The sequence below is a fragment of the Bacillus rossius genome, chromosome 1 (genome assembly GCF_032445375.1).
Source record: "Bacillus rossius redtenbacheri isolate Brsri chromosome 1, Brsri_v3, whole genome shotgun sequence".
NCBI lineage: Eukaryota > Metazoa > Arthropoda > Insecta > Phasmatodea > Bacillidae > Bacillus > Bacillus rossius.
Genome location: NC_086330.1, coordinates 78,230,071 through 78,242,599, shown reverse-complemented (window position 1 = coordinate 78,242,599; position 12,529 = coordinate 78,230,071). Strand labels below are relative to the sequence as shown.

Genomic DNA, 12,529 nt, shown 5'->3' with positions numbered 1-12,529 from the left:
TAACACCCCTGCCAGCCTTATACTTAACCAGCAAAGGCAAACAACATCAATACGCTCTGGCCAGAGTTTGACACTAACAAGATCCATAAAAAATACACAAATTGAGTATTTCAAACACACTAATGTGTAAGAACAATGGTAAAACAAAATAGCAGAAGCAGAGTCAAACCTAAATATTTTAGAGGATGGAATTGGGATAGACAATACCAGGAATTTAACAAACCTGAATTTATTGCAATGAAATTTATTTTTAGTTAACACTTTTTGTTGGTAGCTGAATCAGTTGAAAGTAACTCTTCATCATTATGCCAATTTTGAAGAAAGAAAAAAAGTGTAAAAGACATTTATGGGCTTAAAATATTGAGGGGAAAACAAATTGAATGTAATTCCTTCCTATCCCCTTCTTTTCCAAAATAAAATAGTGCTTGTGCAATATCAACAGTTATTACTGAATCATGTGGACCTATTTGTTATCAAGCAGGAATGTTGTCAGACCTGTGCATCTCTGTACCAACTGAAGGTGGTGGTGTTGTGAGATGTGTGGGTGCACTGTTGCAGCAGCGAAGCCTGGACGAAAACATCCGCATGCTCAGCATGGACCTGGCCACCCTGCAGAGGATATCGCGACCCTCTCCCGAGAACAAGCACCGTATGGCCTACATCTCGAACAGGATCAACTCTCTCAAGAGCTCCCAGGTAGTCACTCCTCACTAGAACTCAGGCATCACTCAATATCTTGTGGCGTAAAATCCTTTTGCTTCAGTACATAATAAAAATCATTCCTGAAGTGAGCACCGTAGTGCCTGGCATGTAAGTTGAGACCAGCTTTTCAGTAATGGAAATTGGAAAATAAATTTTCACCTTCTTATAAGACTTGAGGCCACTGGAATGTGTAGAATAGCAGTTTTATAAACAAAGGAAAGTTAAATTGATTTAACTACTTTTTTTAAACACTACAAAATATAAAAAGAGACCATATCTTAAAGTAAAGCGTGATATCCAGAACACCAACACGTGATGGCTGTTTGTGTGTGTGGGTATGTTGGAAAGTACAGTATGTAGTTTTGTTGAATGTTATAAATTGGTCTATGGTTTAAATAGTGGATGACGTCCAGACAAACTTTTAGTACTTCAGAATATATATATAACTTCTTTTCTCGAAAAGAATTATAAAATTGATTTATGCAGAACTTACAGGAGCGGCCAAATGAAGTCCATTTTTAATGGCTCTCCGCAAAAAATTTTATTGTCTTACAAACATATAAATACATCTAACAGCATACCCTATATATTGTTGATTCCAAAAAGGTAATAAACACTCAATAACGCACATGTTTTAGGAAACTTGTAGCCGAACTAACTTTGTAAAAGAATGTTAATAGTAGGTATTTTTTAATTTAAATATGAAATTTTTTGATCTGTAGCTGTCTACCGAATAAAAAATGATTTACAATAGAAATTAAAAGATGTCTGCTATTGCTTAGGCATACCCTCGAGGGGGGGAGGGGGGTGGTTTAAAAAATCCCCCCCCCCCCCCCCCAAATATATACACAAGAAAATTGTGAACAATCATGTCATTCAAAGCTTATGATCAGTACAACCCAACTAGGATTATGTTTTAGTTTTGCTTAGCAAAATTGAGTAGCAGTAGTGATTGTAACACTGCAACTTAATTTTGTACAAAAATCCGTAAATCTGTTAAAACATGAAGAAAATTTTTTTTTTTTTATAATTATATGAAGACAGGTGCATTCATTTAAATATTGTATGTATAACATTAAGAAGAACATTGGATTATTGCCAGGTGCGTAATATTAAATGACTGTTACAAACATTGGAAAACTGAAATGTGAGTTTCCCGCCTTAAATGAAACAGACCACATTGAGTGCGATGTGGCATGAAGTTTTGTTTGGGTCAGTAGCTCAGTAGCCTCAGTTCAATGTGTAGGTGTTTACATAATTTATATTCTGTAGATCTGTCATCGCTAGGTTGTAAAGTGGAGCGTACACATTTTTTAACTTCTACTAGAGACCTTTTAAAAATGTTGGCCTTGTGATAGTAAGTACCTATTCAAAAATACACATTTAACATATTAATACATTTTTATATGATTGTACAGTCCATAGCCTATCTTTGGCTCACCTCTGCTAAACATATTTCTGAATCACGGAGCATGAATGAGACGTTAGGTTCAAAACTTATTTTGTTTAAAATTCGGTTTTACTGTACTTCAACTGTTAGTTGTCAACACCCTTACAATAAAATTATATATCAGTTGTATTATCTTGCCAATGTCCACTTATTAGGGATAAGTTTGTGAAGTGCCTATTTAGGTCTGTTAGGTTAATCAATTATTTTGGCAACAGTAGTAATAAAACTTTACTTCTTTTATGTATTTTTTTTATTTAATTAGGGTTTTATGGTTATTTAAATATTGTAAAGTAAACATACATAAATTGAAAGAAAAATTGTGTACAACTACAAACCTATAATATCCTAGTTTGGAAAAATTAAATTAGCTGCTGTTCTATTTATTTACTGTAGAAATAAATAAATTCATTGGAATAAAATTAAAGGTTGATGAGATTTTTGTACTAAGTTAAGTTTTCTTTTATTTTCTTGATTTTTTTAAAATTCAGCTAGGTCAGAGAAGGACCGCTTTAAAACTAACCTGACTAAAATATCACACATGTTCCCAAAGTTCCTGGTTAATAGAATTTTTAATCTTTAGGTTTGGTATTTTTATTTTTAAGTAATAAGTAATGCTATTTGCTGTTTTTATAGGTCATATTGTAGAATAAAATACGGGGGAAAAGAAAAGTTACAGAAGAATAGTCTATGGTCTCTTATATATTATAGTAAAAATTAATTTTTACAGTCAATGGTGTTTTTCTTAAAAATGTGGACCGACACCTCCCGAAAAAAATCCTGGCTATGCCTATGTGCTAGTGTGGCTAAAGAGCATTAAAAAAGACACCCAACTTTTAGCCGGTTGCCAGTGCAGATGTACAAATTTTGTGTCTTGCTGTGACAAAATAAGAATTTTCACTATAAAATAACGTTACTTCAAGTGTTTTCTGAACAAAACGTTTTGTCTCATTTTCGCCAAAAGAAAGCAAGAACATAGTGATACATAATTTGACTGATAGAAACGTCACCACTGCAGTTGCTGGGTGACAAGTTTGTTTACAGGCAGAATCAAATTTACAAATTCCAGTCTACTATGACTTGTAACTTGATAACGTTTACTTTCAAAATGTCTGAATTTTCCCTAAAATTGATTTTGATGAACTTTTGCACAAAATTGGCCTTAAAATGGCAACGTGCGATTAAAACTACAGTGAGCAAAATTTTTAACTATGAATCACTTATGCAGTGACAACTTTTTATCACTGTGTATTCCTGTGCATATCCAAAAAGAAAAACATAAAATAACTCATTGAAGGAATACAATTTCATATTTACCCCCATTTTTATTTTAGTACAGATAGTCTTTTCTAGATAAATATTGTTACGAACATGAGAGAGCAGAACACAGTGCCAGGTTCGGAATTGGTTTGTTCATGGGAGAGGTCATATTTGTAAATTTTATTGTGAAGGGGTTCAGAAGAGGGTGAGATGTGAACCGGGTTTATGAGTAGCATAATTTGGTGTGAATTTGCTTGGTATAAAATATAAATATGTGGTGCGGTTTGGCTGCAAGCGGACTCATTTGGCCTTTCTGCTTTGAAGGTAATGTAACTGGAGAAACGTGGAATATACGGTAATGACAAGTTTTATTTCCAACAAGATAGTGCCCCGCCGCACTATCATAGGGATGTGCGAGCATACCTGGATAAAAATTTACCAGGCCAGTGGATAGGATGCAGGGGGCCAATAGAGAGTTTCCTGTACACTCTCCAGACCTTACGCCACTGGAATTATTCTTATGGGCACAGTAATAGATGAGGTGTACAGATGTAAACCACATAACCTAGACACACTTTGGAATGAGATTCAAGCGGTGTGCGTAGAACTCTCATTGGATACTTTGATACAATGTACTGAATCGGTGGTGACTTGTATTCGGAAATATATTGATGCTGAAAGCCACAATTTTGAATATTAATCGCATTTGCATTGTTAAGTACATTACTTTGAGCTTTCTGTTTCCAGAAATTGAACCTTATATAATGGAAAATAGATTTTCTATGGTACTTAAAGAATGTATACATTTTTTTAAAGCATACTGTATAATTAGGAAATATTTCCTAGTAAATTTTATTTTTTCAGTTTTTTTCATATTAAGAGATACAAAATTATTTCTACTTATTGAAAATTAAATTGAAGTCAGTTTGTATTATTATACAGTAATTGAAAGAATGAATATTTTTTGCAAATTTTGAAGTCAGTGAATAATACTCTATTGAAGTGATTGGGAACATGGATGGTATATGTCTTTAGTGTCTTTGTTTAATAGTTGTAGGAGACTAGGGAACTACATAAGGCTGAAAGCAACAACGTGAAAATCGACCTTCTAGGCTTCCGTTTCAGTTGTGAACCTCGTCCAGACTGCCTCGTGGGGCTCGTGATACGTGCACTCTCTCTCTTTGAAGTACTGCTCATGAGCACCCGTGCATGTGAGTCTGAGCATGGCCACGATCATTGCTCTCCTGGATCTATATGTGGTGTGAGACATTCTTTCAAGTGACCATCTAGCCATTAAAAATAATCTTGGAGCATACCATTTGAAAATGAAATAGTTTGAGTTGTTTGATGTCAAACTGCAGCTTGACAAATTAAATTGATGCAAAGTTCATAATGTAAGAACCCTTTCAGAAATTTATGCATGAATATTGTTCGCAGGCTTTCACGGCCATTGTCTGAAGTAGCTTGGTACTGAGGTAGGTAACAGCTCCCTGATGATGGCGACTGCAATGTCGACCGAAACGTCGGTGAATTATTCCGCCAAGGACAAGGCTACATCCCAGAAGCCAAGCTACTTCAATTTATGCATGAGTTTATTGCACCAGTTAATTGTGTAATAATATTGATAAAATGTGGGCGTCTGACTGTTTATTTATGATGTCTTTTAGACCACTAAATCTTAGAAAAAAAAGCCTTGAAAATATGCACATTTTTATGTAATAAGATTGTTTTGCTATCAAAAATATTTTTTAATAACTTAAGTTACTCAAACAGCAATTGCCTGTACATTCCACATTTGTTATAATTATCATCCGAACACTTACACATTTTTAAGAAAACATAAATAAAGTGTAAATATTGCCATTCTATGAATAAAAAATTATCCTCCCAGCATATACAGTAGAACCCGTTTATAGTGAACCCGCCTATAATGAATTCCCGTTTATTGTGAATTTCCGTCTCAGTCCCGGCAAAATGATTTGAGATTATGTATTAATTTATTGGCTATAGCGCACAACTTTTGTCAATGTTGATACGTTTTCCCGTGTACCACGAACAAATTTTGCCGACATAATGCACATTTATCTCAAATATTTTCATATAATTAAAAGTTTTTTCACAAAATGCCTATTCTGGATCACATTGAAGTTTTTCTCCGCAATACGCTACTCGATTGTCCACTGTTCATATTATAAACAAGTCGTAATCGAGTGGCCTCGGTAGGCTACGTGTAGCCAAAAATGGTGATCACTTTGGTGAAAATAAAAAAAAAAATAGTTTTCCCTGCATAGTTAAAGAATGGGCGAACGAGTGTACATTTATTATGTTATCAAAATTATAAATAAATTACCGCCACACAAATACGTATGTACATTATAGCAGCAAATTCAATATTTTTACGTCTCATTTTTATTGTTCACGTTTCGGACATTTTGATCGGATAAGATTCGTAAGACTACCACTAGATAGAACTCTGTGGACAAAATGTTTCCATAGAAAGTGAGAAAATTTCGTTCCTGCTTTAACAACTGCGATAATAAATGATACGTAGTAATCTTTGATGCACTACACTCGTTATTTTTCGTTTATTTACTTTTTACGGTTAAAAGAATTACGTGTTATTAAGCTGCAAATGTGCTTCAATAAGAAATACGTACATAAAAAAAGGTGAACAACGCGGTAAAAAACGTAAGGCATTATCTGTGCGAGATAAACTGGACATTATTGAAAAGGGAGACTCCAACCCCACTGTCCTGCACGTGTTAATAGCAAAGGAACTGGGAATTGTAACATCCACATTAAGTGCAATATTAAACAAGCTGAACAATCTTCTTTCTCAAGCTGCGATAATGTCACAGAGTATTAAATGCCCGAAAAAAGGATAATATGCCGATTTCCAAGAACCATTAGGTAATAGAAAGTGTAGTTCATTAAAAAAAATATCTGCATTTGCTCATAAAACTGTTGCTTTGAGTATTTTCATTCGTTCTTTTCTTGGCTTAGGCCTATGTGTAGTTAAGATTTTGCTTTTGAGAATGTATTGCCAATATAAAAGTTTTCCCAGATATAAAGTTTCCCCTCTATAGTGAACATATAAACTACGCCCTTCAGATTCGTTATAACAGGGTTATACTGTACATAGTTTGCGCTGAATTTTTGAACTAAGAATTCCATGGAAAACGGCTGGGCAGTTATGTTCATCTCATACTGTAAGAAATAAGAAAATACACAAAAAGCAGTGGGCAAATATTTTTAGAGTACTGTTTGACGACACCTGGCTCTCTGACCCCTGTTGCGAGTGATTCACTGTCGTAACGAGAGCGCCAACCAGCCTCAAACTCGGGGAGTAAACGGGTTCTCACCTTGTGGCTTACAACAGGGGGCCAGGACAACAGCGACCCCTCGAGCTGTCGGCCGCTCAAGACGTCATTTAGGATGAATATATGTCCGTGGTTCAGTCTATGTAATAAGGCACTGGCTGCCAAACGGCGAACCACTCACGAATCTCTAGCGGCAAAGCACGGAGCAGTGCTCAGACGCGTTCGTCGCGGATGATAGGCGAGCTACGACTGACTACCATGCATGGGCACACGGCGAGCGGAAAGCAGGGGAGGGGGACGCACGAGATGCGTGAGAGACAGTACGTGGTCCGGGTCAGATTACACTGTCGTTCGTCACACCAGCCGCCGCGCTTGGGTGCGTTCACTGCTCGAAGTACCACTCAAAGCACTTTGTTACTCTCTCATGCCAGGACCAGACGGCTATGGGCAACAGCGGGCCTAGGGACCAGGATAAACACGACTGCTGTCATCATGTTATTGCTTCCTGTTATATGTGTGCCTCCAATAACCGATATCTGCTGCAGAGTGCAGTGTGGGGCGAGACATTGCGTTGTCTGCTTCGAACACAAGATCCGCTACACGTAGTTCATTAGTGTTCCGTAGATCATAGCACTGACCAGGGCCGTATTTACTGCAAAAGCACAAACACACTGGTGTTCTAAACTATTGGTGTTCTTGCAGGGTTTTGGCGCCTATTCTCTCCGCAGTAGATCTCAGGAACGCTGCTGCTGTATCGATTACCCAGACTGCTAATCCAGCTAGCACTTCACTGCATTGTATTACTGGCAGGAGAGTAATTATTAAAAATAAATTAGGTAGTGTTGTGTGACTAGTGGAAATTTGCATTACCTATGACCCAGTCTATTTTATACGTAACTGACATTTACTGTAAATAAAAGAGTAATAGCTGGAAAACATACGATTTTAATGGGTTCTTTGATATTGACGAGAAGTTACTGTTAACATGTAATTCAGCGAAAGGAACAACCAAAATAATTTACTGTGTATGTTATCATTTTGTTCAGACCTAGGTTTCAGTAAGTAGGTGTAAATGACGTCACAGGAACACATCAACTACCATGCCGGGTCTAGCTATAATCTGTCGGAGGCTTGAGGCTCTCTTCTTAGGACCTCCAGGTGGTCTGCTGCGACGCTGGAACACTGGACGCTGGAAGCTGTAATTGGCGAACTACAGAAGATCTGATGTAGCCGGATGTCTGGCTGAAGAATCGACTTCCCTCTCGTCCTAAAAAGTCTGTTTTAATTTGGATCGGTCTCACCAAACGTTGTGGCCGATCGTAGCTGGAGCTGACATCAGTCGTCCGGAACCACTGCAGGATGAACGGGACCGACGCGGAAGTTGGCACTAGATGTCGCCGATACTCCCTATCTGACACTTATTCAGTCCAGAACTATTCTCACAAATAATAGTGTGGAGAATTCTAGATAGCACACGACCGCGGATGACGCGAATCTTCAATTCCTCGGGTGGCAACCAAGGCTTTGGTTCACCCCAGCCCGAGAAACGTCTTCCCGCTGCAAGATGGCGATGGCGTCTCCCTCTTCTTCCTTCTAACTATTTATTTTCCGACCCTAGCAACCAAGGAGCTATGGAAAAAATCAGCAAACCAAATTAACTGCATAGTGAAATAAAACTTGGATATTAGCGTGTAAGAGTGCTGAACTAAAGCAAATGAATAAAGTTTCCAAAGAATAATGCTTAGATGACCCTGAAGTTAAAAGTGTGTTGTCTCTGGCAATTAGATGTGTGATATAGGTTAACTTTGGTTGTCCTCTTTACAATAAAATAATTAAATACATAAGATCGGCTTATGAAATATACAATTAATGTTACAATAATAATCAAAATAATAATAATAATATAACTGTAAACAGTTGTACTGGTTACAGTGTTTTTCACCAATGCTTAAGGATGTGTGACCCAAAAAATTTTATTTCTGATTTTAATGTTAAAATAATGTTTAAATACAAACAAATTTTCGTAAGTGAAGAATTGTCTCTAAAACTGATAGTTTGTGAGCTACATGAGCTCAAAGTTAAGTTTTGTATCATTTCTTGCAGTATGGATCTCAAAAAATACTTGATGAAATTTGCTAATTTTTGGTATGGTGCAAGTCATATATGTAAACTACTGAATGACATAATTTAAAATTTTTAAAAATTGACTAGTAGTATTTGTGCACGGCCATAAAATCACCTAATTTCACTTTAATATAATAACTGCAAAAATTCACTTAAAGTAAAAATCAATACAATCATGAAATGCACACAACCATATACTTCTATACCGAACAATAAAAAGTCTGATATTCTTAATAGTACTACAGATCCAAACTATGAGGTGAATGCATGTTTTCTGGGCGCCTGAAATTCCAAAATATATCAGATGCAACCCGCTACTCACTTGGCGCCGTGAAGTATGGCTGAGCATTAGGTTTCAAACCCCACCCCTCTGTCGACCCCCCAGAGCAAGCAGGCAAATAGCCTGGCTGCCAGCCACAGGGTTGCCGGACCTCAGCTGCCCTCCGCCCTGGGCTGGTTTTCCCTACCTGATTGTTACGTTGCATCGTGTCCAAATGCCAATACATGGCTCGCTAGTTTAATACTAACAAGTGCTGGTTTTAGATGCAGACTTTGTCAGTCTTGTGAAATAAATTGTACCATTTGACAATCACTGGTTTTTCTTGTTACAATGGCTCCCCAGAAATTAACGAAAGACAAACAATATTTAAAAAATAAAAAATTAAAATTAAAAAAACTTGTCACAAGTAAGAAAGAAATTCCAAGCTGCTCATTGATTGTTCCGTAAAATGCAGGTGGTTTGGAAGAAATCCAGCCAGATTCATGAATTAGTTCGCCGGAATGTGGCCATCAAGTTCGGGAAGAATTCCAGAAAGTGTATTTTATATACAGCATGGGTGAAATTAAGTTTTGCTTGAATTTTAGTACAATTTTACAACAGCTTGATTAAAAAAAATGCAGATACATGTGTAGGTATATGTTAATTTATATATATATATAAAATCTGTTTTAAAATATGTTCTCATGCATATATTGTGTGTATAATGTAGGTGTGTGTACGTATGTGTATGTTTGTTTGTCCAGTCGTTTGGTCCAAGGTTAGAACATCCCAGCTTGTCCTAGTTGATAGTTTTTTTTGATTGATACTTGGTGTTATATCCTTTCACTCACATGTCACCTAAGGTAATCTCAAGACCACTACACCTTGTCCAGAAAACCTTAGGTGTTTCACTGTTCCAACCGCGCCCTTACCTGATGTTACAAGGCTCACAATTCAGCTAAGGATATCATCATCATGATAATCATTGTCATCAATTTAATTGTCATTTGAAAGTAAAATGTTCTCATGAACTCATGTTTGTATTCATATAGAATATGAGTGTACGTTAATATTTATAGTACGTTATTTATATATCTTTAGTACATTGATATTTATAAACATGTGTATAGGTTAAAAGTAGGCCATCATTAAAATATGTTGAAGGGTACAATTCTGTACACATAGAAGTATGTATGTTTGTTTATATGTATGCATGTACAGATGAACGTGTGTGTATGTGTCTGGAATGAATTATTCTTTAAAGTATTATTATTTAAATGTGTTTAAACTTGTTAATCTGGTAAATGCATAGATGATAGCAAACAAATATTTTATTTTGTATGTTGAAATGAAGGGTTGCAACAAATATTAAGTTAGATTAAGTAAGTTTTCAACCAACTAACAGTGTTTCTCCCGCAGAAATATTTGTGACAATGAGACCTCCATGATTATAAAGGGCCTAGGAAAAATTTGCTACTGCTTGATGACATGTCAATGGTTAGACAGAAACACTTATTTGTGTTGTTTCCGTGGCGTATAACGTAATGTACTTGTCCGGTACAAACACCGAAAACAAAGTTTAAGTGACGTTAACACAAAAAAATTTCAAATATATTTAAACCTTTATAAAATTTTAAAGAATTAAGTCATAATTTCAACACAAAGAACAACTACCCTAACTTAAAATTATAAATTTATAAGTGCTACTGGTTCTTCCCGCCATATTTAAATGCCTTGGGTGTTCTATTATACAACTTAAAAATTATTTTTTTAAACTTTTAATTAAATAGATGTATTTTTTAATTTAAAAATTTGGCAAAAAATAATTTTGTTATAAGAACATGTCAGTATGTGTATGATGATAATAAATTGGTTTACATAAATGTTTTTAAAATAGTTAGAAGCAATAATGATGATGAAGTTTTAAATATGCACATGAAAACATGTAGACTTTTATTAGTAATAATGTGTAGTGGCACAATGAGAGAGACAAGAAACTAACCACGCATCTGTGGCTGTGACGCGCAGTGAATTATAGGGTTTCAGTGAACCAATGTCAAAATTTTTGTTTACTATTTCAGCTACTGTAAGTGACATTGTTATTCTAAAAGCATGCATAGATTTTAACTGATAGTAGAGGATCCGCACTAGAAACGACCTTCACCCATCTGTTTAATGGATGAAAAGTATTTTATATCAAATTTAATATATTAGAAAATATATCTCGAGTGGGTTGTATAAAAAATTCCTGGCCAGACCATGATTAATTAAAAATTGAAAAAAGACTTTTTGTTAAATATTGCACTGATGAGTTTAATGAATAAATTTAATACCAACCAAAAGTATGAAGTCTATAGAATATACAAACGTTGGGTTGTCTATTTTTTTCCTGGTGTAACTACTGGGTTGGCAGGTATAAATAGGTAAATCGATAATATTTATATTTTCACCAATTTGTTTAATAAATAAATCTTATATCAAAATGAGCGCTATTTAATTGCGAATACAATGATATAGGGTTGTCTGTAAAAAGTCTGGCCTGAATGACGGTTGTCGATTTTGAAAGGTGAAAATGTTATGCGTGTGGAAACTTGTGACAAAGAGGTCTGAGCCAAATATCCTGTGCGATAGAAGAGGACGCAGCGTTGTGGCTGAGAGTGACGTGACCGCCAGCTGAAAGTTGCGACAAAGAGGTCCGAGCTAACTATCCCCTGCAGTAGAAGAGGACACTACATTACAGCTGCGTGCGACGAGACCGCTGAATGAAAGAGAGCGCGTATGCTATTTATTCGTGCAACAGAGAAGGATAACGATACATTAGTAAATACTGAGCATTATTTTGGAGTAGTTAATAACCTAAAATATAACCTAAAATATTGTAAACAATTAATACAAAAATTTTATTATTGAAAAAAGTTACAATCAATAATTATTATTCCATATCTGATTCATCAGAAGTGAAATGTTGATCCTCGAACTCGGTACAATCGTCTTAATTTTCCGTAATTTCGACAATGTCTTGTATTTTCATTGGCGTTTGGTTTCCAATAAATCCTGTTGGTTTCAAATATTCATCAAAATGCCAACCTCAGTTTTCAGGCTGCAATTTCACAATATCTGTTGCATTAAGCCACATAGAATTAACAAAAATTGTTTGTAAAATTTTTTGTTGTAGGGATATCCAGCATAGTGGTATAGTATTCGAGTCAAAACTATTAATTTTTTTTAAGAATTTTTCACTGTCTTCTTTTGCAGCATAATTTTTCATAAATATTTGATGTCTAGTGTCATTCCATCTGGTGCAGTTGTAAAGCCTATCTAGCTTAGAAGCATTGGGATGGGAGGCCAGAACCTGGCATGGACTGGAGTTTACGTGAATGGAGCAGATTAGGTATGCAAGGTAAATGGTATCAGGTA

General features: G+C 35.7%; 1 protein-coding gene across 10 annotated transcripts in view; it reads left to right on the top strand.

The window, feature by feature from the left end:
* The window catches only part of LOC134538168 (uncharacterized), a 129,353-nt gene that overhangs the window by 48,817 nt on the left and 68,007 nt on the right, over positions 1-12,529 (top strand). For all 10 annotated transcript variants that reach the window (XM_063379273.1, XM_063379232.1, XM_063379300.1 and 7 more), the window contains one exon: positions 559-696. In XM_063379273.1, the coding sequence (XP_063235343.1) occupies positions 559-696 (138 nt within the window). The remainder of the gene's footprint in view (positions 1-558; positions 697-12,529) is intronic.